A 26,682-nucleotide genomic window follows, 5' to 3' on the forward strand; every position below is an offset into this window, starting at 1 on the left:
CACAGTCTTATTACCCAGCAGATTTGGTCTTAATTTATAGCTGTCAAGAAACTCTGCTACAAGGCAAAACCAGGGCAAGGCTTTAAGAGACAGATATCAGCTTTCATTATAATTTCAGTGATGCTATTCTCATATTTATTACATGTGGTCATATTTATTGCAACGAAAAAAAGAAGTCCTGCATTTAAAAATGTTTTAGAAACTAAGTTTGGCTCTTTGTATAAGATGGGTTGTTGTTAAACTGTGAGCTTGAGATTTGACTGAAAATGGATTTTTGAAAAATACTGTTTTTAGCTTAAAGCCTAAAAGCCAAGGCAGGAACATCTTCTGACTTCAGGTTTAATTTTAATGAGAACTAAAACCTTTTTTTTAAAAATCTAGTTCTGGTTCAGAAAGCCTGTTACATCAGTTATAAGTATTTTCTTTTTGTTTAATTTGAGCTGCTTAAAGATTCTATGAGGAGGATCTGCTTTAATTGCACTCCCTCGCCACCTTCTGGCACATTGTCGTAAATTACTTTTAGTGAGGTGTGTGTTTGTTTTGGAATTAAATGGAGATCAGATCATAAAAAATCTTTTGTTCAAGACAACTTTTTACTGGATACAACGCGCCGAGGTAAGGTATTTATCAGTACAGTCACATAGTGCTACGGTCTGAGATGTGACGTCAAGCAGCCGTTGTAGCAGCCGTTGTAGCAGCCGGCTACATGTTAGCAATATCGTCAGCTCGATGCTCCAACGTATCTGTAGGCTAACGTCACGTGACAACAAGATAACACTGTCAGTTTGAAAGGAGTTTAGTTACTGTTTATATTAAGCGCAGCTAGCAGTCCTGCCAGTCATCTACCAAGCAGAGCTAACGTAACCTCACTCTTCATTTTACTGACAGACTCTTAAGTTTGAACAGACCACTGCAGAGTAACTGCTGCATGTGGGTTGGAATGGACAGTATCACAAACAGTTTAGCCTGTGTCGAGCTGAAGGCTAATTAGCCTTAGCTCAGGCTGTATCACTCTCCTGTTAATCTTTCTTCTTCTTGTCTGACAGTTAGGCTCCTGTGTTCACCATCACAACAAAATTAGTCATTGAAATTCTTTACAGTGAAGAAAAACACAAATCTCTGTGTTTTAATCTCTTCTCAAGTCACTACTAAACTGCCAGCATGATGTTGTCATAGAGACTATAGACGTGCAGTAAATCAATCCGGTCCTGGTCGACCTGATCAGGAAGGTAAGAAGTAGCAATTTAAAATAACCTGTAACCACCAATATTGACGCTGATAATCTCATTTTAGTGTGGATTAAAATCAGGAATCTAGCTAGAAGGGAAACTTTTTAAAGATCTCTTAGAAACTCCTCACAGCCCCTTTAAGCAGGTTTGTTTGTTATTTAACCTAAGGAGTACAAAGCAGTTTTAAGATGTGTGCTTTTTAACTCTCATGCATTTAATTGATTCATAGAGGTTGTTTAAAAAAAAAGGATTGGAAGGGTTAACCCGAAACCTTCAGAGCTCACTTAAAACCTGTTTGGGTGTCTGAAGGTGTTTTCCACCTGTTGAAAACCCTCCAGTGTCTGCTGGGTATTAAACAACAAGAGCATCTCACCTCAAACCTTCCTCAGTTTGGAACGGGCAACATTTGGCACAGATAAGAAACAAAGACACACACGCACACACACAGGGAGCTCTGTTAGGGAAGAACTGGTCCCAGAGCATCCTGATCAAAACACACACACTCACACACTCACACGCTCGTAAGCTGGCATGTGCTGGAGATAATTCTTAGTGAATTGTCAAGTCACAGGACTCTGACACGTCAGGGGTGATACTTTATTTTTATTGTTCAAGTCGTATTCTTTAACTTCCCTGTTCATTTCTGTAGCTAATAAAGGGAATATCATCATTAACTGTCACAGTTATTTCCAGATTTCATCCCTGTAGAGTGTAGACACTCAGGTTGAGCTTCACAGTCAGACTGTACAGTACGAGCTTTGGATCGGGTCTTAACGGCTTCCCCCCTAACTGTGTGAATTGACAATTCACCATGACATTCCTGCACCGCACGGTGAACACCAGGCTTCAGAGTGTGCTCATTAAAATGGGACTGAAGAACAGGTAGATTATCACAGCAGCAACACCCTCATATCCAATTCTATGCAACATTCATCTTCCATTTTCCAGGAGGGTGAAACACAGTGATGTGGTCAGAATACTGCTCAGAACAACTATAATCCTCTTCGTCAGCTTCGTGTCTCCTTCTTGAGTCTTCGAATGTGAAGTGTAGAGTAAGTGTATTCATTGCAGGGAGAGCGGTAACTGGGCTCAACATGTGGCCACTGAGATCTGAACTGAGCAGCTATGATGGGTGAGGGTTAGTTAGAAAGGAAAGTGCGCACAGTATTGCTTCCGGATGGCAGAAGCACCATGTTTTGTCTTTGTTCTCACTCTGGTTTGTTCATTTTAGTGTCTTAGGTCCTGTTTACACGACGTTTCACCCAAAAATTCAGCGGGGGGAAAAAAAGTGTTTACATGAAGGACTGAAAACGCTGTAGTACACCTGTCAGGCCTGTAGTTGATGCTATAACTGTCTTGTCCAGAAGTGGCTTTTGGTAGATCTCCACCGAAGTAGAGTTGGGCTGATCATCTGGTGTATTGGCGAATATTAAGAGCAGAAGTGGCGCAACAGATACACATTTTGTTGAAAGACAGTCAGCAGATTCAACAGATTGAGTAGCACAACACAGTAGTCCGTGATGATCATAACGATGGTACGCTGGACGTCAGCATTTCCACTGAAAACACCAGCTTGCTGATTACATGGTAATGGCGGCTACAGCATTTCAGAAAAAAAAAAAAAAAAAAAACACTCTGGCGGCTGTTTTCAAAAGTTTGTGATATAGGTCGGCTAAGTCTTTCCATGTAAATGAGAGGCTGAAACACATCAACACTTTTGCGTTTCATCCTAAAACCGTTGTCGCGTAAACTACCCCTTAATCAGACATAACTGGTCCACAGGAGGGAAAGCATCATCATCAAACCGTCTGAGCAGATTAGCACGGGATGTAGCAGTGATTGAGGACCCGTCCCATCTGTGCTGCCCCTGTCCCAGGTAAAGGAAATCGATTAATGTGAAGAGGTGAGATGGTCCCAGAGGACAGAAGACTCAGCAGCACAAAGAGCAGCGTTGAGAAGAGAGGAAAACACCCCAGAGAGAGGGCAGAGTCTTGCTTTTTGAGTGTTGGCAAAGTCAAGCTGAAGTCCTAAACTCTGAGATTCAAGTCTCCAACAGGGTGTTAGACATTTCACTACAGATGCATGATTATGTGGCAATCACAGCCTGTCATGGTAGGTAGATGGAAGTGTATCAGGAACAAGTCAATTTCGAAGAAAAAAAACACTCCTGTCGACAGTTTCCCTTCGTTACAGGAAAACAAACTAACAGGAACTTCTTTCCAGTCGTGTTAAGTCAAAGGGGCTGAAGTCTCAAAGATGCAAAACTGCAATTTTTGATGTTTTAACATTAATTATGAGGTCCAAAAACTAATCCATCTATTCTTCCTCTAAATCAGAGTTTGGCTTTCTGCTCCAGGAAATCCATTTCAGAATACCAAAGCTGGACCTCAATAAGAAGACAGTCTACTTTCATCAAGCTCAGGGAGAACTCTGGAAAGATCATCACAACGTTGAAATAAATCATCAGCAGGTTTAAACATTTAAAAACATCTGGAAAAAAATAAATCACATTACTAAGTTAACTCATCTGCTTCCCTCACTGATCCTCTAAGTTTTCCCAAGTTCCCTGAGGGCATCACTGATAACTCTCAAGGTGGCATCATTTATTTTACATCTTATCCACCCTCCTCTTCTCCTCCAGATACCATATCTCTTCATCTCTTTTAAAAGACTTTCTTCTCCTCTTTCAGTAGCTTTATTTTTGTCTTCTTCCCCTCTTCTGTTGAGATCAAACTCTCTCTTGTTCATGTTTGTATCAGCCTTGTATGTCACATGAGACCTTCCTCTCATTTTATCGTCTCAGCAGTGAAATTTGAAGATAACGAGGACGATCCTCTTGTACTCCTTCCTGAAGTTGTGGTTCAGGACGCCGTAGACGACAGCGTTGAGGCAGCTGTTGAAGTAGGCCATAAAGTAACTCGCTGTGAAAAGCCACTCAGGTATAGCGAGGCTGAGCCTGGAGTCCAGTGCCACCGCCAGACCGATGAAGTTCAGAGGTGCCCAGCAGACGGCGAAGAGCACAAACACCACAAACATGGTGAGGAAGTTGCGGAGGTCGTGTGGCTTGATCTTTGGCCGTGAGTCCGGCTTAACCCTCCGCCTCACCTGGATGACAAGGATCCAGATGCGCAGGTAGCAGTAGGTTACAATGCTGATCGGCAGGATGAAGTGCACCACCACAACTGTGATGGTGTACAGTGAGCTCACCGACTGGACAAAAGTGCAGGAATACACCCGTGGGTCATACTGCAGTGACTCCACGAACCAGTTGGGTATGATGGCGAGGATGGTGAGCGCCCAGACCAGGATAACGTAGCACATGGTGTTGCTGTTGGAGAAGAGTTTGTCGTACTTAAGGCTGTGGCATATGTAGCAGTAGCGGTTGATGGCGATGCCGGTGATGTTGAAGATGGATCCGATGACGCTGAGGCCCATTAGGAAGCCGCTGATCTGACAGTGGAGGTAGCCGGCGATCCAGCCGTCGTGGAAGATGGCAGTCAGTACCAGCGGGTATGGATAGAGGGCGACAACCAGGTCTGCGAGAGCCAGACTCACTACGAAGGCGTTTCCTGGAGACACAAGGAGAAAAGATGGTGAGTAAATTCACAACATATTATTATTTTATGATGGGTAATAGGAATGGAATGGTATATGAAAAAAAATCCAAACCATTTGTTCTTCTTTTGGTTTGTGTTTTTCTTTTTGCTTCATTTTACTACTCAGTTTGAAGCAAGTATTTAGCTCCGATCATACCGATGCCCATCGTGAGGCAGACAGAGTTAGAGGGTGTGCTTGTGGCGTTGTGTTGTTCTGCTATCAGGGAGCACTTTAGATTTAGTGTGAGCTCTGATGACAGCAGTAAGAAAGTGGAGGATAAACCCATGACTAAGTGTTGCCCACTTAAAAACTTTGTTGTCAGACCCCTCTTGCTAGTTTTTTTATATACAACAGTTCTTGCGACTTTTCTGACTGACAGTGACGTATTCTCGCTTCGTTTATGGACGGCTGGGGATTTATGGTTATAATTTTTCTCAAACACTGCAAAATGGCATTGGTTTCAGTTGACACTAATATCATACCAAGCATATTCTTGACAACAGTCAAATATGATAATACTTTGTTTACTCGTTATTTTTAAGTAAACAAACCATATATCCGCGCAGCAACTTGTGCTGTGTCTGAGAATAACAAGCTCGAGTGAATCCATATCCCTCGATTATTGATTAAGCGGCTATCGTCCGTGTTGTTTGTTTCTGTGCTCCAAATTGTGAGACACGTTCATCCGAGAGTTAAACAGAGAGCTAAGTGTTATTCTCTGACCGTTTTGAATGCTGTTTGATATTATCAGTCATCATTAATCATGTAATCAGCCATTTCTTCTGTTTTGAACTAGGGATGGCTGCAGATACTAGCAGCAGATACTCTAGGCAAGAAAATCTTACGCTGAGCAAGTCCTCCTTGCCATTAGATGCTGCTAATTGCTGCGGTTTAACACCACTGCAAATGTGCGGCAGGTCCTTTTCAGACAATATGAATGAACCAGGAACAGTTAACAGCAAAACTTTTTCATTTTGCACTTTGGTTTACTTTAAAAAATACTTAAACTCTGACAGTTGTTAGTTTTATTGTGCGCTTTTAATATTTTTTGTTTAATATTTAACCAAAAAATTAAAAACTCAGAGAGAGTTGTTTGTGTTTTATTTGGACTTAATTGCAGAGTGATTGTGCTGTCATGGATCAAAATTGTCTGTCACTGTTAATTGAAATTTTATGTATCAAAAGTGCTAGTAGTATCGGTACTCGGTATTGGTGAGTACTCAAGACGGAGTACTCGTACTGGTATCGGTCTGCATAAAAAGAGGTATCGAACATCCCTAGTTTGAACCGCAATGCATGATGGTTTATAGTGCTCACATCGTGAGCATCGCTGATACACTACTTTTCAAAATACATTGTGGGATACATTAAGTGGATTATATGGTGAATGACCATGTTCACTCAGATTTTGTACAGCACAACAAAATGGCCCATTCCCTATAAAGTAAACGGGGAGTGATTTCGGACACAGCCACAGAGACAGTCGCCACTCGCAGCAGACGAACCACGCAAGTGTGTGTCTCATTATGGTCACTTCTGCCTGTGTCCAGCCCAGATAAAGGGGTAAGGTTGGTATTTAACATTAAAACAAACAAGAATGGACAGAAGAAAGTTAATTTGTAGTTCTAAACACATTTGTGAGGTTGTGTTTTTCCTGCTTTCTGTCTCTCCCACGTTATTACTCTCTCCTATAGAGTCTATGACAATTACATGCAAATTGATTATTATGCAAATGAGACAGCAGCAGCATTTAAAGACTTTAAGTGACTTCTAGGGCAGCCTATGGTGACTTTCCTTACTGAGGAGTTGGCATGTTGAAACTAGCAATGTATCACTCAGCTTTAATTATGTTTTAAATGGGAAACAGCCTCATTCTTTCAGGTTTTTCATGACTATACATGACATTATTGATTGAAAATAATCTGTTCATAGTGGATTACTAGGGTTCATGGAAAACTGTGACCAAAAAAACGTGATAAGAACCGAACTGTGGATTTTTTTTAACCATTCCATCCATAGTGGGTAAGCCTTAAATATTCTTTAAGGCGCTGAAAACCGTCAGTACCACAAGAAGTTTCCAAATCTAAATACCTGGTTCACAGTTTATTCATTTATACATTTCTTTTTACATCATGTTATTGTTCATGTGCCTTTTTTGGGCCCAGCTCTAGTTATGTTTGAAAAGTTTGAGGAAAAATACAGAATATGTGGATGTGGGGAAAAGTCACATTAACCTGAAACATCTTTTGTGAGTTGTCAAACATGAATCATCACTTTTACAGGATCCTCTCCAAACCATCTGCGGCTGCTTGCTTTTTACATGACTTTGATTTCCGAGCACCATTCAGATGGTTTTAATGCAACTCTCAGTTTGATGTGAGAGTTTTCTGGTTTGTCTCTCCCGGCTGGTGTTCAAAGTTTAAAAGCCTGACGAGAACATAAACCAGCTTGAAATCAGTCGAGGTTTACTCTCTCCTCTTTGACTTTAAAGATGTGCACAAATGGAATCTGCACAACTTCAGACTGACAATGGGTGGCTGCCTCAAAGCAATGCTGAAAGCACTGGAGGATGAATTTAATGGAAAATTGGCAGAAAATTGAGTACAACCCTCAAAGTGTTGGTAATTTAAGTCAGTTTAAGCTAACAGCAAAATTCTTTGATTCCAGATTTCATTGTAGGATGAAAAGCTTCAGGCTCTGGCATTTGAAATGACATTTAAAGGCAGTATGTAGAACATGTCAACATTATTATAAGTAGTATTTTATTTATTTATTATCATTTTTTGTCATTTAATTTAGTTGACTATTATCATAATCATCAGGCAAGGAAAACAGAAATTAGTTGCAGAAGGAATATATAGCATACATTTTTTCCATGTTGCTGCTTGATGTTAACATAAAACATAAACCGAGGAATAATCATCTGGAAAAAAAAAAAGACAGATTCAGAGTTGAGCGGAGTGGGATATTTTCCAGCATTCTGTGAGAGACACATGATTCGTAGCTGACAAATCTGAAAACAACAGGACATAAAGAAAGAAGTCGGAGCTGTCAGGAAAACAGCTGAATGGAGCAGAACACAAACAATAGCAAAAATAAAAAAATAAATAACAGGGAACATGAAGCTCTGAAATGCTCTGAGCTCAGAACAGGACGTTACTGACAGAAAGCAACAAGCAGAAATAGTTCCCAACAACCAGAAGACAGAGCAGGAGGCAGACTAAAAACACAGAGTTAAACATCTTAGCCGCTTTCCCTGCTTTACTTTAATAGCACCTGGTTCATTAAACTCACCAAACGTCGTCTGTACAGCTTAAATGCCTCTGCCATCATTACAAGCTAACATTTACAACAGTCTTGCAAACACTGCATTCTTTAGACTGATCACACACAGAAAATAGTTTGTAACAAAGATGGACTGTTGTTCCTGAGGACGGGGGTTAATGTTACTTTGTATGCCATCAGCAGAGACATTAGTGTCCGCTTTTATTCCATTTTTCTTCTCTTTGTTCAGCCAAACTTTGTATGCTTTCGCTGTGAAAAACTCCCCGCCTTGCTGATGTGCTGTAAAGGTCTTCCACATGGGGAAATGAAGTTTGAGAGCCTGATTTAGGAGTTTAACATTTACCTGTCGCCCCTGGTGAACTGCGCTGCATTTCAATTATACTTCCTTAGAGTTGAAGCATCGCACATGAGCTCCCTTCAAGAAACTGTCTTGTGACTGTTCTGCATTAGTACACCAGGCAGGTTTCTATCTCAGTTATAAAATCTGTGCAGTCTCGAAGTCAGGCGTTTTTTTTTCTTCCTTTAACTGCACCATTTTCTCAAAGGAGCACCGCAGATTGAGCTATCTTTACTGCACATTTAAGACTTTCAATAATCATCTTTGAAAGTTTCAGCCTAAATAAAGATACAAATTCCTGTTCTTCAGCTCTTTTGTGGCAAGGCCTGTGAGTAGATTTGCATAGTTAAGTGAAGCATAAACATTTCGACAATAGGTCTACTCAACAAAAAGTCATCCTGTTTCATTTTTGTTGTTATGATGGAAACTAGAAAAGCACTCAGAGAGCGCAGACCTTCGCTAAGCACATTGTGATTGTCACACAACACTTTAGTCCTACTTTAATGTTATACTCCCTTTCAGCAGACTGTCTGCAACTATTTGGTGTTAGTTGCAGGTTTGTACGATAATTTGTTACCTGACAGTGTTGAACATTAGGATGACCCAGTACACATTTCATGTTCCAGATCTTAGGATCCAGAATATTGCCAGGATCTGGATAATACTTTTACATCTGTCAGAAATGATTGTGACCTTGTCTTGTATTGTTTTGCAAAACAATCTGACCATTTATCATGGAGTTATATACACATATGGGGAAAACGGCCCTTTCTCACAATGATAAAGAATCCTTCAAAAAAAAAAAAAAAATCCAGGATCGAGACAGGGACGGATCACCTCCAAAATTTGATCTCTTTTTCCTCATCCCATTTAGAACATTTCCTGAAAATTATTCAAGATACGGTGGTTACTTTTTGAGTCATGTTGTTCACAGACAAACTCTCCCAAAAACATAACCTCCTTGTCGGAGGCAACCATTGACACAAAACACTGAAAAAAATACCGAAACCACTTACAGGTGGATACCACCAGAGCTAAAAGAGGATATTGATAATAATAGCTGTTTTATATTCCTGCATTACATCTCCTCTGCCTTCCTTTTAGAGCATTTACATTTAAAATGGATATTTTGAGCCTTCAGCAGATGTTCACACCAGATCTCTCTTACAAACTGAGCCTGTCTGTAAAAGTAAAGTGGATCTGGTTTGAAACCTCCAGCGGCTCACATGCAGCAGCTGCTGCAGGTGATCTGAGGCTTTTATCAAATTGCATGCATTTCCACTCACCCAGAGGGAGTGTGACCATTAACTCTGGCAGTTTTAATAACACTTCACTCCACCTGCGAGGCCTCCACCCAGCATTAACCCACTCCTCATTCCATCTTCATTATCAGAAACCTTTATCATTATTATTCCAGGCGACGGCTCTCTGTCACTGAAGGATACTTAAAGAAGAGCTGTGGCTCGGAGCTCAGAGGCAGGGGACTTGTTAACTACCAGCCAATTCGTATTAGTCCCTGGTTCTGTCTTTATTACTCACATTTGCCCTTTGAAACTCTTCTCAGCAGTATACCTCCTTTCATGTAAACTGAAGATATATGTTTGGCAGTGAGAAGAGGAAACTGAAAGTTCTGGAGGTTTATGTCCCTGTGAGGGTCAGGGATGGAGGGAGACATTTGTGGCATTTAAGATTTGTTGTACTCAGATTTATTTTTGAGAAAGTGGAAACTCTTTGCAAACTTTTATTTATCAGTTTTATAATCAGACTAATACTGCCTGAGTTGAAAAATAATTTGAGAGCCTTTCCTTTACATGCGTTTCATCATTTGATACATCTAACAAAATTGTCAATCACTATCCTGACTATTTTGGATTTTCTACACCCCAGAAAAAAAATGGAGACTACCTGGATCCTGTCTCTTAAAAAGCAAAGGCAATCTGTGATGATTTATTGATAAATTCAAGTAAAATATGATTATTAGTTCTGGTTACTGAGGGTGCTAATTGGAGGCTGCCATCTTTGTTTTTGGTCAGATAACCATTTAGTGGCTGTGGTTGGATCAGCTAACCCCAAAAGAACCCCCCGGTGGAAAAAATTGGTAACTGCATTTTTTTTTCTTAACTTTTAGGATTGTACAGCCAGGTACTACATGTATAATAGGGCTGGGAAATTTATCCAAAAATAATCAAAACTGACATTTAGACCTTTTAACTAACACAAAACTGCCTTGTTCAGTATTTATGATTAGGCAGGTCTCGGGACAGAAGTGTATTGGAGGAAAATTCAAATATGTGCGGACAGCACAACAAGCAGCTTGTATCCATATGAATTCAGTGTCAGTTGTTTGGACATACTTTGGCTACAAGGAAGATGTCCATCGAAAAGTGGTGAAGTACCTTTTTTCATACGGTGAAAGTTATTTTCTACACTAACACCTCCAAATTAAAATTACTTATTTTGCTTGCATTAAAAAAAAAAAAAATGGTTTTTATTATGATTTGCTGCACGTTGGCGCAACAGTTGGTGCTGCAGCCTCATAGGTAGAAGGCCTTTCTGTGTGGAGTTTGCATGTTCTCCCCATGCATGCGTGGGTTCTCTCCAGGTCCTCCAGGCTTCCTCCTACAGTCCAAAAACATGCTCTTCAGGTTAATTGATCACTCTAAATTGTCTGTAGGTGTGAGTGTGTGAGTGAATGGTTGTCTGTCTAAAGCCGCCCTTCCACCAAGCAGTCCGGGTCGGTTCGTCTCGGTACGGTACGCTTTTAGTGGCGTTTCCACTGACTCATCCCGGGACGGATCCCTAAAAACCGACGAGCCTTCCCACTATTTTGGGACCCTTTCCTATGGGTGCCAGATTGAACCGATCCGCTCTTGGGAGGTGGAGCAACACACTGCAGATGGTCCATTGGTCAAAAGAATCGTCACTTACCCCGACAGCGGCTGCATTTCTCCTGGCGGCACACAGACTTCTCTGAAACGAAGCTTGATTGCACTTTGTAACAGAGAGTTACATGAAAATCACAGAGAGGACGAAATGCTGCACGTCTTCTATCCGTGCTCTTTGTTTACTGTGTCGCGTTTTTCTTCTTTGTTGGATTTAATCGCGGGGTAAGCTGCTGCGGCGTCGAGCTATTGTTTACCAGCTGCGGCTTCCGGCATCCAGCTTACACGCCACCCACCACGAGAGGGCACAGTTTGCTGTGGAAACGCAAACTGGATCAGACCTAACTGTCCCAAACCGTCCCAAACCATACTGAACCGACTCGGACTGCTTGGTGGAAACGCAGCTTAAGTGTCAGCCCTGTGAGTGACTGGCGACCAGTCCAGGGTGTACCCCGCCTCTCGCCCAATGACAACTGGGAAATGCTTCAGTCACCCGTGACCCTGAACATGATAAGAGGTTCAGAAAATGAATGAATGACTGATTTCCTTTTTAGGAATTTTTTATTTATTTATTTATTTATTTATCTTTAACAAAACATTTCCATTCTATAGCTGACATGATTCCAATTTGATATCAATTGTCTCAATAAATAGCCTATCAATGTTGATGAGTACATGTTCATTTCAGTTACTTGTTTCAAAATTACAAAAATATTTACAGAATAAACTGAGATGAGTGGGATAACCCTGCATTAACCGAAATCGAGGTAGAAGGTTCAATTAAGCATGATTTTGATTTTTGCCATTATCGCCCGGCCCTAATGTACAAAGCTATTACTACTGTTATCATTGCTGAAAGGCCAGAAATGGAGAAAAAAGTGTGGTTTGAAACCATAAGGCTTCAAGTAACAACTTCAGTAATGCAACTAAATGGATGCTGACTGCTGTAGAACACCAAAGAAGAAGAAGTAGGAAGTCGGAGTTTACACCTTCAGTGAAATGGAGTGATTTTTGAGGCATTAGACTTGGTCATTCTTTTTTTTCGTAATTGATGTTAGATTTGTTCATAGGGACTAAATCAGCCTCTCTTTTGTTTAAATTAAACTAAAGCATTTTTATTTTTTCTCCTTAACTTCCTAAATTTAACCGTACTAATTTTGTTCTGCTTTCTTCCCCACTTTGTAACCATCCTCATATCAAGCACAGAAACATCTCAGGAAGGCTGAAGAAATTGTGGCAGTTTGGAGTGATTGCGATCATGTCAAACAGTCAGACAGACAGATGGTCAACAAGAAACATAAAAAAAACAAAAAACCTGCAGCTGGCGGGCTTTGTCACTTGCATGTAAACAGATGTAGCTTTGGGCCACTTGTTAAAATGACTGATGTTGTCTGTCTTCTTTGGAGGACAGTCTCTTTAAAGGTCGAGTGGTTCAGAAAATGTGGGGGCCTTACGTAGAGGGAGTCATAACAAAGCAGATACTTTCTGACTTCACCGTGAAGTCAGACACCAAGAGGCTCCAATGCTCCCGACACGATAAATCAAACAAGAACAGCTATGCTAATTAGCCTCCACATTAACACAAATGATGAGCGGAGATTTATATCGCAGTGATGTGATCCTTGCCTCTTGAATGCACTGAGATCTCAAAGTAGTTTCAAAGACATCAGGCTTTTCCGCATTGAGATGCAAATTTATGCCGCGAGTCACTCCAGTATCTAATCAGATCATCTGTTCTGGAGACAGATCAGCGCCGTGAACTTTTTAAAGTTCCAGCAGTCGGGTGTTTCTCCAGTTAGTGTAGCAGCTTGTCCCACACAAAACAGACAGACGTCAGCGTGAGCGAGCATCTCGCAGACACACAGAGCTTCCTCTGAAGAGAGATGCTGGGTTGTGTTTGTGTGTTTCATTTGTTTCTCGCAGCATTGTGAGTGTGTTCAGCACTGCAGTCAGCGCCGTCTGTGTGTGTGATCCTGACAGCAGCTCTGACTGCTGCCGCTTGCATCTTGTTCAAGTACAACAGCAAACACTGCTGTCACTGACAGACACAAAGATATCGAGTTTCAGTTTGTAGGAAAAAATAGACGCTTTTCTGTCTGACTCACTCCTCAAGTGACATTTCTGGATCATACTGGAAGATTGTTAAAATGCAGGATTTTCAGCTTATAAAACTGAAGTTTGGGGTGTTTAAAGTTTTTTTTTTCTAAGCTGTGGCTTAAATTTGCTTGTCAGTGAGTCTAGATTAAACAAACCAAATTGTAACAACCAAACAGTTATACTTTCTGTTTGATGTTTTCTGAACACTCCCAGGTTTGAGCTGTCTCCCTATGGTGGTGTATTCTTCCCTTTCTGGGAAAAATACTGAACCTGTTTTTCCAGCCACTTAGGAAAGAAGGAGCTGAGCATAATCTGGATATCTTTTAAGATAACACGACCAAGTTATCAGTCCCCCATTAACGTAGCCAGCAGATAAAGTGAAATTATCCTTAAATTGAAGCCTGCCTTTGGGTATAAGTCCTGTCATCACTCTCGTTTAGCTCTGAGTTTCGTCTTTTCCAACTCCTGAGGGAAATATGCAGCCCTTTGGATGCTAAATACTCAATTATTTTCAATAGCTGTACTGTTCTTCTTTCTCTATAATGCTGCTGCTGTTCAGCAGGTATTTTGCAATGATTAAAATAGGTTTCTTAGACTAGAATCAGCTTCCTGCTGTGGCTCAACCATGTGCAATAGAGGGTGAATCTTCATTACTGCAGCTTTATTCTGTCAATCACAGGTAGCCCAGCTGGAATCACTCTCAGCTTCATCTTTGACTTTACTGCAAACAGGACTCTCATTCACAAACTGAACATCAGGCTGTATTGAAAGAGACTTTTAAGTCTGAATCAGACCATGATCTCATTAGGGAAAGTTTTGCTTAAGTAATAAATCAACTAGAAGTAGGCTGATTACTAAAAAAGAAAACATCAGTCTTCGCTTCATACCCGTAATCCAGAGGTACTGGGCCCAAAAAGTCAGAAAGACCCTGTGTTTTTGGCCTAATCCAATATAAAGCAAAGATGTAAAATACTATATCTAACCTGTCTAGAGCTTCATGTTCCAGAAGTGTCCTTGCTGCTGTAACTGTTGATCAATAGACAGCTTCAGTAATTAGAGAAACCATTGTTAGTGCTGGTGAAGAAAATTCAGGCTAATGAGAGAGCTGCAAGTTCACTAGGGGGGCCAACGGGTCTTTGTTACCTAATGAGCATTTTACGACACTCCAGCTAAACAACATCACCAACAGACTGAACTGTATTATATTAGAGTCCCCTATGACCAAAACTGGTTAACGGCAAAAGTTCTTCATTAAATGTCTTTATTAACACGACACTCACTGGCCTCTTTATTAGAGACACCAGTTCAACGGTTTGTTAATGCGATCACATGGAAGCAATGAAGCTTGCAGATATGGCCAAGACAACCTGTCGAAGGGTTTAAAGCAGAGGAAGGCAACTTAGGGCATGGGTGCCATAGCTGGCACGGGAGACAGTTTAAGTTGGCACACTAAGAATAATTACAATGAGGCAGAGGACAAAACTTAACAAATAATAGAAATACTAACAAAACCATCAAATTGTATTCTATAAATAATCTTACTTAAAATTGACAAATACAAGTGCGAGAATGTGCCTTGCAAATGCGTCACCACAAATCTCTTGGGAGTTTAGTCGGCTAGCTCCCAATTGCACCAATTTAGCGGTGTTATCATGACAAGCAAACCAAGTTCCAGTCGTTCTTTCCAAAATAGTTGGACAAGGGAGTGTGGATTAATTGCCAGAGGAGATCAGGTGGTATGCACCCTTTGTTGTGAAAGCGTGGTATGTAGGACATCAAGTGTCTAATGTCTTTTTGAAACCAAACACAAAAAAACTTCTGCGATAGGACAGACAGATTGGATTAGTAAAAACAGTGTAAGCAAAGTATGCTAAATAGAGCAACACAGTCTAAATGTTCTGTACTGTTAAAAAACAGGCAATGAGAGGAAGTTATACCATTTCTTACTGTATTCCAAGCATGGAAAACCAGCTGACTTGGAATACAGAAGGGAGACTTTCCTTTTGACTGCTGACATTTTATGTGATGGACCGCCAAATAAAGTTACAATAATGTGCAGAATCAGCAAGAACTGTGGGAAGGGGTGCTAGTGAAATGGCAGAAAATGTGTCACAGCAGCAGACTTCTGCCCTTAAAGTTATCCTGAGTTTAGACTGGCTGTGCATGAAAGTGTGAACTTTGTTGTGTGAATGATGTCCTGTGCTTGGCCCTTGTGGCGAAATACAGTGATGGAAGACAGATGAGGGAGGAACTCTGCCATAAGCATGTTTTAGTACTGCAAAAATAGTATAAAAACAGATCATTTACAAATTATTTCATGAAAGGACGTATTGGCACTTTGGGCACGAGTGTATTTTAAAGTGGCACGAGTCAGGGTTTAAAGAGAATGGTCCCAGAAGAGAAAATACCCAGTGAGCAGCAGTTCTCTGAGACCATGGGAGTGATGGACCAAGTGGTTTGAAATGATAGAAAGGTAACAGTAACTTAAGTAACCATATCTGAACACGCAACATGTCCAACCATGAAGCAGACAGGCTACAGTAGCAGAAGACCACACCAGGAGACGCTCCTGTCAGCTAAGAACAAGAAACTGAGGCTACAACTCATACATCGTAGCACCAGGCTGCTTGTAGCACAAAGCCGGCTACAGACGTGTGGTACAAACTTATGTTTGCTTCTTGTCACATTTTAACTGTACTGATAAATACCTTAACTCATGTCAAAAGTTTTTTTAAAGACAATTTGTTCCAAAACAAACACGCCTGGTTAAAAGTAGAGGTAGACCGATGTATCGGCCGGCCGATGTATCGGCCGGCCGATATATCGGGCCGATATTTGGACATTTGTCTCTATCGGCCATCGGCCGTATTTTCTTTTAAAAAGCAGATTTTTGATCCGTTGTATAAAATGACGCAATTTTTGATCAGGCACAAAAAAAGATGAGCACCTCAAACTTGTGGAACTACTTGGATACATTACATACTTTTGTTCAAATTATATTAATAAGTTTAAATTTCTTTTTTGACATTTTAAGAAGAGTGTGAATGTTTACTACTGCTTGTTACATTGTGTGTTTACTCAGACAAAATATTTCATTGTTTTGAAAGTTGAATAAATGTTCAGAGGACTGGACACGACTTGTTGTAATAGATTTCTTTTAGTTGCTCAGAAATTGCTGCGTTTCACAAAAATATGATAAATATATATTTATTTAACAATCGGCCAGAATATCAAATTGGAAAAATCGGCTATGCATATCGGCATTGGCTGCCCAAATTTGGAAAGCATCGGCATCGGCCCCCAAAAAAACCATATCGGTCGACCTCTAGTTAAAAGTCACATCTTCAAGACAGAGTGCATAACGCTCCCGGCCAGAAGGTTGGCAAGGCAGTCCAATCAAAGTAGATCCTCCTAATAGCATCTTTAATATGTCTTATGGTGGAAATCCTAGTTATGAAACACCAAAAATATTTGACTGTTAGTTTGTATTTATTTGTGAGTTTCAGTAGAATAAAACCCAAATGATCTATAAATGACAAAACTTTGTGCAGCTCTCCTTCAAGCACACAAAAGTTGAGTGCCTTGTACTCAAAAGATAGATTTTGGATGTTGTGCAGCTTCATTTTGGTCAGCCCACATTCCTCTGTTTATCTCCACAATGCAAACTAAAACTGCAGAGAAGTTTTTACAAACAAATTCATTTTCAGAGTCAGAGACTGAAGGTTTGAGGTCAAAGATGAGCCGGGTCGTTTTGTCTGAAAGGCCCCGAGCAGCAGCAGGGCACACTCACCAATCCTAAAAACACAAACAGACAGATTATATAAAATGATGAAGTGTCTGGGTGGTTAAAGGAAATGAGATGAAATAAATCACGAGGCTGCTTCTGCTCAGCAGACTGTCTGAATCCTGGGGCAGGTGTGCTGCTGCAGGATGAGCTGGTACAGCTGGTGGGGATCAGGTCAGGCTCTTTAGACATGATGCTGGGGGACAGGGAGGCCATGACTTCATGTCACACGCTGCAGCAGAGCTCAGGCTTTTACTTCAAATCCTGTGTTTGCTTGTAGCAAAGCCTGTGGCCACCTGTTGTTCCTCAGACCTTCTACTGTTGGTCAATCTGTGAGTTTAACTGGAATAGCTTTTAGTTTTGAGCTGGATGACATCTTTTTCTGGATATTCAAATTGAAGATATTTAACAGACCCTCCTTGGTGTCATCTGGGGGAAGAAGTGCCATGTGGTGCTCTCGCTTTATAAATCCATACCCACAGGATATAATCCAGTGCTGTAGATTCATAATCCAAGCCTTCTGTCTACAGTCTGTGAGCCTGAACTGTGGGCACGGATATCTAGTCAGGATTTCTTTTTGAACAGAACAAGGAATGGAGCATGTCCACATTAGTCGCATTCATACATGTCAGCTGGAGCTGGGGCAGATTTAACCTGCACTAATTCTCACTTTAAAACAAAAATTTGGTTTTAAAGTTGAAAAACTCAAAATTACAATAATATATGCAAAGTACAGCATCATAGACTGTGATGTATAAAATAAACATTATCCCTGACTCTCTGTCTCCCTCTCAGAGCTGCTCTTTTTCAGAGAGCCTCTAGTGGTCAGGACCTGCACTCAGGCCTTCACATTGTAATTAGATCCCTCTGTAAATCTGAACTCAACAAACAATGACTGCTCAGAACTTAAAAAAGAAAAAAAAAACAGCCACTCAGAAAGTCATCTTGATGGATGACTCTCTTTAATCCTCTCCATGACATAATCCTCAAACAGTGCCAAATCAGCCATTATGCACCAGCTCCTTTTATGGCGCCAGTCAAATGCAACAGCGATGATAAAGCCAGCCATTTACTGAGCAAGTCATATCATTCTCCTTAGCATTTGTGTGACAGAAATATAACTCAGCAGTTCAAAACCTGCAACAGTGCATCATTTTTATGTCTCTCAACAAATCCTCTTCATGATTTGGACTCAAATTCAACGACTCTTTGAAGTTACCATTTTCTTTTTGTTCTGATGTATGAAAGCAACAGCATGAATCTCCCTTTGTGTTCTGAAATAAGCTCAAATGTTTTGACCCAGTCTCATACAAGAGCCATGAATCTGGAGTGGCATTTGTCCTGTTTGAAAATGAGTTCTTTTAAAACTTTTCACAACATGTTTTTTGATTCTGTAACAAAACAAAGGTCACCATAGAGGGATTATCAGTCTACATAAAGATTTGCACGCATTTTGACTGCAGAAGCAGCGTTTAACTCCATTCATTCAGATGAGTTAGCTTTTTTTTCGGTTGTTCTGTGGTCAGTTATTAGAAATGATACTATACAACAGAGGCAACGTCTATCAAGTTTTGACCGTCACATAACAACTAGTGTTTTGAAGTTTATGGTGACCATGCTAACCGGTGACTCTCAGCCAACAGTATCAGTGATTGACCATGGACTGTATATAGAGTGGACAGCGTGGCTCCGCCATTTACCATTGTACGGTTTTGAAGCCAAAATTCTTCCGTCACAGGCACAGCCAGTGGCAGCAGTTGTGCAGCCAGAGTGTGTGAGGGATTCTGGGAGAATCTGAGTGGAGCCGAGTGACAAAAATAATAATTATTTTTTTTCTTTCAAGAGTCTTATCACTTCTTGAAAAAAATACACAAGAACAGCAGCTATCAATCATCATTAAACGTGACGTAAAACCTTGTTTTTAACCTCTTATAGCTACTGAAAACGAATCTTTTCCAAAATAAGTGGACTTGAATACAAGGCAGCAACATAATATCTTCAAATCCCAACAACAATCAGCATGAATCTCCCTTTGTGTTCTGAAATAAGCTCAAATGTTTTGACCCAGTCTCATACAAGAGCCATGAATCTGGAGTGGCATTTGTCCTTCTTGAAAATGAGCTCTTTTAAAAACTTTTCACGGCATGTTTTTTGATTCTGTAACAAAACAAAGGTCACTATAGAGGGATTATCAGTCTACCTCAACATAAAGATGCGCACGCATCTTGACTGCAGAAGCAGCGTTTAGCTCCATTCATTCAGATGAGTTGGCTTTTTTTTTTTCGGTTTTTCTGTGGTCAGTTATAAGAAAAGATACTATACAACAACAATCAGACGTGAGAAACATTTCCATGAGGTGTACTATTTTTTTAGAGTTTGACCACAGTCCATCTGGAATGACTGGAGAGCTGCAGTTTTTGACTTTTACTGCAGCCAGTCACCAGGGGGAGCAGTTTTCCTGGTGACCTCACATTGAGCTAAGCAAGATGACGTCCATTTTTTTTTACAGTCTATGTGATTAACGGCTGAAAGTCCCCAGTTAACAGGGTCACACTTTACTCTGAAACACCAGCAATGTCCGGATTAACTCTGGATGTAGTTTTCTGGTTCTTTTATTATGAACAGTGTCTCAGACTCAGCGGTGTGTTTTTTTTTGTTTTGTTTTGTTTTTGTTTTTGTTTTGTTTTTGTGTGTGGGGGGATTTTGTGATGTATTTACATCCTGGTCTGTCACAGTCTGGTAAGTGTCCACGGCTGATGCAATCATGAACATCGAGTGGCAGTTGTGTGTTTAAATTGCTCTGTGGGTACACGCTGGATTTCGCCTCTAATAACATTTTCCACCTAATATTTGTCCCCTTGCTCATCTCTTCTGTCCACTCACTTCTATTTCACAAACCTGGGAGCTGTTTAACATCGGTGTAAGTGATGATATTTAGTTTAAAAGTCTGTTTTCTTGGTGGTTAACTCCTCTACGTCAGTCGTCAAACCATTACACTTTGCAGTGCTTCTGCACCCAAGTTGTGCACGCATCCGGCATTGTTGATAAACAAATAATCCCTCTATGCACACCTGAATACTTGAACATACAGATCCAAACCGCTCTAGGCTGAACTCTGCGAACCCTAATGAATAAAGGACATCAAAGTGTCTGTTGAGACATTGAGTCATGAAGGTTTGAGTGTACACTTTTATGAATACTCAGTAATTATGACTGGAGCCCCAAAGATAATTTGCTCCTCATTAAGTATGGAGGAGCTAATCAGTAAAAGTCGCTGTCTCATTGCCCTCCATGACACCAGGCCATCCATCTCTGTTTAAAAAGCTGTTGAAAGTCCTCTTTCAGGAGCCGGTGCCTGCTGTCCCACACAATATTTATAAAGGTGTGCTATCTAAAGACCCAGAGGGAAGTTTCTATAAATACTCTCTCCCTGCTGGCCTGTTGTGACCTTGCTTGGACAGTGCAGTCGGCAAACACTGAATCTGTCAGTGAACACTGTATAGACATTACTTTGCGTCTCTTAGAGATGCTCTTACAATCTAAGGTTGATGAAATGTGGTGATGCTTGTGTCTCAAACTGAATACTTTTATAGGTACACTTGCATGAAGCACGTACACTAGAGCTGTGCACAGAATCTCACAGTGTAGTGTTGTCTCATATCAAACACTGCAGGAAATGGTGAATGCATTTCACAAACATTCATAGGTGTTCTTCTGTTATTCATGAATTGCAACCATCATCCATCATTTGATCCATTTCTGCCCCTTCTGCTATGCAGCCCAGATGCTGACCATTGAGGGTGAGAGGTGTACAGCGTTCCCGACTCAACTTTTTATGACAAGATTTTAAGTGTGCCAGCTGTGAAATCCCAATAGTAAGTGTTGGTACAGGAGTGCATTATTTGAGACACAGCCATACTTCAAGAGACAGATCTTTCAGGAGTTTGGTGCTGCTTTCTATAATAACTTTGTCCTCAGCACCAAATTTAGGTTATTTTGCTATAGATTTCAATATAAGTAGGTTCAATTTTCCGGGAACCAAAGTCTGAAGTGCTCCGTAGTTGCTGGTACTTAATAATTATGCTTCAAATGTGTCTTTTTGCCAATATCCAAAAACTTTTTTATTCTTATTTTAGACTCCTATGTGTTTACTCAGGAAACAGGACAGTGCATACAGCAGGAAATCAGGGTTGAGAGGGTAAAAGTTGCTGCATAGGAATCAAAACCAAGATCTTCATACATGGGGTGCATGACTTAAGCACAAAGCCAAACCAACGTCCCAATATTCGATCATGCAAACTTATAGTGCAAGGCAATATACTTCTCTGCAACTGTAATTCCTACAATTGTTTCAGATAAAGGTTATTTGGAAGTTTTGGTGGACATTATGGTATTTTCCATTAGGCAAAAAAAAGGAAAAAAAGATAAATCTGACACCTGAGAAGCTTGGAAAAGTTTTGGTTTGGCTTGATTCTAAATTACGGGTATGTAATCTGACATGAAAACAAATAAACTCTTGAAGTAGCTTAGCTAGCCATAGCTCTAAACTTTGTAAAACTTTATAACAGCACGACTCAAAACTGATCCCTTCACCTTCCAAAGGACAGATTTGTTTAATTTTATTGTAATGCACTCTGTCCTTAGTTCCTTTTCGACATTCAGAGCTTAATTTGATTATACATCCTTTGATCCTTTATGTTCTATAAGACCAAGAAACTTAACATAGTGTCTAAATGTCTATTTCTTAATGAATGTTCATAATGTGGTCATCACAGATCGTTTCAAACTGTGTCACCTTCTGCAGAGTTCACACATTTACATAATAAGTCCCATTAGTTTGGCGCTTCAGGGCTCGTCGAGATCCATCAGAGTTTCTCGAAGAGCAGTCTGCTGCGTCGTGAGATGTGGAGATGGAAATGAAGGTCAAAGAAGCACCGTGGGCTTCATCTGAGCAGTAAATCCCCTCTGTGTGTGGTATTTCTCAGCTAGAACCCCCCTCTCTTTCCGGCTAGTTTCCAGCTGTCAGACCGGTTGGTACCGGATTCAAAGAAACACCCAGAGATCATCCATCTGCTCAGCTTTACCTCTCATGATGTGACAGTGAAACCACCCACCTTCACTTAAAACTAACCAAACTCCATCTGTGTGGAGCTGCTGTTATTTATAAAATAACATGTACACAGACACCACAGACTTTAAGATATGCATCATCCATTATTTTTAAAGATGCTTCTTTGGACGATTTTGAGGGGACATCAATCATCTTCCTGAGTCTTCATCAAAAGTTAGTTTTTGACAACTTGATGTAGCATCCATTGGCATCCATTGGGTAGATTTGTTTGTTTTTAGCGCATGAAAAGCCACATTAAGCTGTAGTTTGTACAACTTTGATTAGTAAACTCCTGTCCAAAACAACCCTACTCATCCCCTCATACAAAAGTTGTCCCTTTTGGCTTCGAAAAACAACACAGCACCGGCCAAAATTCAAAACCTGAAGCTTTAAATCTGGAGACAACAAACTAACAAATGAGTGCAACCACACTGGCAAAATCCTCTGTTCGATACTGCACTTGGATAAGACACCCTTGCCAAGCACCCACCCCCGACACTTGATAATAAAGCCAATGTAAGAAAAGCAATAAACTTCTGTCTGCAGGGTGTCTCCTCAGCACGGAGGCCAAAGTCAGTCTGTATCAAAGTTGATAAAAGCAGAGTTGAGTCAGCATTAACAATATGGCGAACAATGTTTGGTGTCATAATGTCTCTAAGGACTACGTCACTGAGACTATGCTCAGTCTATAATCCATCCACTGGTTCCACACTGCTCTGATTGATGGTTGGTGGCAGTAACGTACCAAGAAACATGAGAAATAAACCATCAACAAAGAAATCTACCAACCATGAACTTAGACAATGTCGGGATGGTTTTGCAATAATTTTGTGAGAGGAAAGAAAGTAAACATGAACTTGAGTTTTAGTGTAAGCATCCTCCATTGGGTATAATACATAATTTATCAGTGGGATGGGTTTACACTTGGGAAAACAGAAAACACAAACAGAGGCAGATTTGCTCCATGTGGCGGAAAAAATCTCCAATTGAGCTGAAAATTGTTGTTTATCTCCTCTGTTTCCATGTTTACAGAAAGAATGGGATAAAGCTAGGAAGTTTTCATTAAATCAACAGCTTCAAAACCATTTCCTCTGAATCCAGCACATGTGCACAGACACACAAAGTGAGATTTACAACCCGGCAATAATCAGAGTAACGTCTGAGGCTTACACCTCGTCCTCCTGCAGTAACCATTATCTGTCTGAAAGATGCTACTAACTCACTCTGAATGTGTTTGGCTATTAGGCTCCTTTGCATTGTGGAGAGGTGTGGATGTTGAATATTACCCAGTCTAAACGCTAACAGCACTGAAGCGCTGACAGGCAATTTGCTTGAAGGCACAATAGGTGTGCACTGCAACCTCTGCAGGTGCTTTGACAAACTTTAGTTTCCTTTACGCTCTTTCCCCAGTTAAGTGACTGCACAAGCTGTGCAGAACACTTGTGAATTTGTTGCTTTTCATCACCTGACATTAGCAACATTTTACAGGTGCTTCAAAGAGTCAGAAAGTAGTCAGTTTCTCCAGAGCTGCTAGACAAAGGGTCTTCAACCTGCGGCTCTGGAGCCTTATGTGGCTCTTTGACTCCTTTGCGGTGGCTCCTTGTAGCTTTAAAAAATACTATTGAAATGAAGAATTTTTATTTTTCTTACAGAGGGTATTGATGAATAAAGACATGGAAACTAAATCATGCATTAACATTTTGTTGAACTAAATATTCATCACATCCGTCAATAAAGCCTGCCACTGCTGTACTTCACCTCCTACCACATCAACAGCCCACCAACTTTCCATGTACCTGTGGCCAACCTCAAGTTTTGCGGCCCTGGTGAAATAACTAAATGTAACAAAAATTGGCAAATAACAAAACATGAGTTGAGCAATAGCATAAATATATGTTATGAATTACAGGAGTTTTCCTTTTTTTATTTTCATTTTTTCGAAATATATATCTAAAAAAATATCTAATTTTCCTACTTTTTAAAATTTTTTGCATATATTTAAAGATAAAGCATTTTTAAAAATGGTTAAAATTTATTGAAATTTTAAAAATTAATTTTTTTTCTTGTTTTTTTTTAATAAAAAACAATTTTATTGTGCAAGTTTAATAGATTCCTTTGTTTTTATTTTTGCAATTTTTTTTGCATTTTTTAGAAATTTCCAAAATTTATGCAATATTTGCAAATTTATTGAATTATAATGTGTACAATGTAAAATATATATATATATATATATATATATATATATATATATATATATATATATATATATATATATAAAGATAGACATAGATATAGATAGAAATAAATAGATGTATAGATATATATATGCCCAATTTTATAAAATAATAAAAAAAAACTTCTGTTTAAGATAACTTTTTGCTAAATTTTAACTATATGTAGAATATTATACACTTTTTTTGTCTGTATTGTGAAGATAAAGTAGATTTTGTGGCTCCTGAATGACTTTAATCCAGGTGAGCTGAGGAAAAATGGCTCCTATGTAAGTGAAGGTTGCAGACTTCTGTGCTAGACAAACATTTAAGATGGTGCAATCAGCAGTAGAAAAGAGCACCTTGAGATAACATTTGTTGTGATTTGTCACGTTATAAATTCAGATTGATTGATTAATGAATAATGAGCTAAAGAACCAAGTCTTAAATGGATCTGGGTGACATTTGGAGTTGGCCTGCTGTGTATTAATCTGTCCAGGTAGGGCTGACGTACAGCTCAGAAAAGGTTGAAAATTACTGAGCTACCTGCTTCCAGATCAATAAAAACTGTCCAACTCATTCAGGGATCTGCAAATTGATTTCTGGCCACTATGCTGATTTTTTTTCTCTCTTTTCTGAAGATTAAGGGATAACAAATGACTTGAATCATGTTAATTTGGGCAATCAACCAGGATGTGTGGATGTGAGGTGCAGTGAAGCATCTCCACTGAGAGCTGAGTGGCGCTACCTGACAGTAAAATCATGTTTCTGCATTGATGCAATTATTGGCTTTGCAAAGCCACAAGGAAATCAAATCGATAAGCTTATAACCCTGCTGTTATTTAGGCTCATATTTGGGGTTTACTCATAGAAAGGCAGGCAATAAAAAGTGAAATGCTGTATAATGATGTAAGTGACTTTAAACTTTCTTCTCTGTGGCTTTAAATTGGGATGGGCACATCCAGGTGTTTTTTATTTGATTGCTTTTTGCCTTCAGCATCATCAGCTTGCCAGGTAGTGACCCCCTTAACTTTGGCCTTCCAAGTTCACGTGTCAGTGTTGATGTTTCCAACAGGCTGCAAAACAAACTTCCACCTCAGGGACGATAAAGTTGAAGAAAGTTACATTGCATTTACTTTGTATGAGTGTGCTAACGTTGGAAAAGACAGCGAAGCATTTAACGGCCAGTTGAGATGAATAATTCACACATAGCTTCATCCCATGACTGTGAATCAGATGGTTCAACTCTGAGCTGTTCCTGAATTTACTCATCAGTGGTTATACTGGATATAGAGAGTTGTTATGCAAGGACATTTGTGCCCTGCTAATATTGCGAAGCAGTATTTCACAAATGCCATTAATTAAGAAAAAAAAGTTGTTACTGGTGTAGAGAAAGTTTTTTTTCCCCTTTCTTTTTTTTAATATTTCTTGTTTTGTTACAATGCATTTTGTATTGTTGCTGGTTTTCTTGTTTTGAGCTTCTGGTACTACAAGGTGCTGAGAAAGTCTTGTCTAGTTTCATCAGACTTCAAACATCCAATCCACCAAAAAATACCAAACAAGAGTCAGTGGCAGACTAAAATTTTAAGCATTGGCAGAGAAGATGTGATAAATTTTCATGGGCTCAACCCACAAACTCAGCTGCTCACCCCACACATGCATGTCCCTTACAAATGTGGCTTCATTTCAAAGGAAAATAAACATGAATTCAAATAGTACCAGAAAGCATTGATAAAAAACCCCACTCCAACTTTTTTTGTTTGTTTGTTTCAGTCTGTAAACTTATGCTGCTTTTAATTTGAGACAGGTTTTGTATATATTTACTCAGTAAAAGTAGGCTATCTGTTATTATTACAACCTTTAGATTCCTCTGTAACTCTATTGCAAGCTGTTAAACCCCCAGTTTCTCATCTGTGCATATATTTCTTTACTGTCCATACTAATTAACCCATAGGAGACTCTCACGTCAATCTTTACCATGCTTGCATGCAGTGAATTACTTGCATAAATGCTGTAGCTGACTGACCCTCATCCTCTCACTGCTCTGCAGTCAACTTTTCACTGTCTTTCTTTGACTTCAGTTAAAGTTTTTCTGTGTTAACACCAACAAAACAAGTTGTTTTGCTAATCTTTTTGTGCCTTGAGTCTGTT

The 26,682-nt window shown here is 39.8% G+C and overlaps 1 protein-coding gene across 1 annotated transcript in view; it reads right to left on the reverse strand.

Moving 5' to 3' along the window:
• Positions 1–225: 225 nt before the first annotated feature.
• The window catches only part of mtnr1al (melatonin receptor type 1A like), a 36,115-nt gene continuing 9,658 nt past the window's right edge, over positions 226–26,682 (reverse strand). Inside the window, exon 2 of the mRNA XM_074674579.1 lies at positions 226–4,798. Within this exon, the coding sequence (XP_074530680.1) occupies positions 4,029–4,798 (770 nt within the window). The 3' untranslated portion in view covers positions 226–4,028. The remainder of the gene's footprint in view (positions 4,799–26,682) is intronic.

This window comes from Halichoeres trimaculatus, unplaced genomic scaffold (genome assembly GCF_033239565.1).
Source record: "Halichoeres trimaculatus isolate MK-OKI-2021-1 unplaced genomic scaffold, fHalTri1.1 fHalTri1_scaffold_7, whole genome shotgun sequence".
Taxonomy (NCBI): domain Eukaryota; kingdom Metazoa; phylum Chordata; class Actinopteri; order Labriformes; family Labridae; genus Halichoeres; species Halichoeres trimaculatus.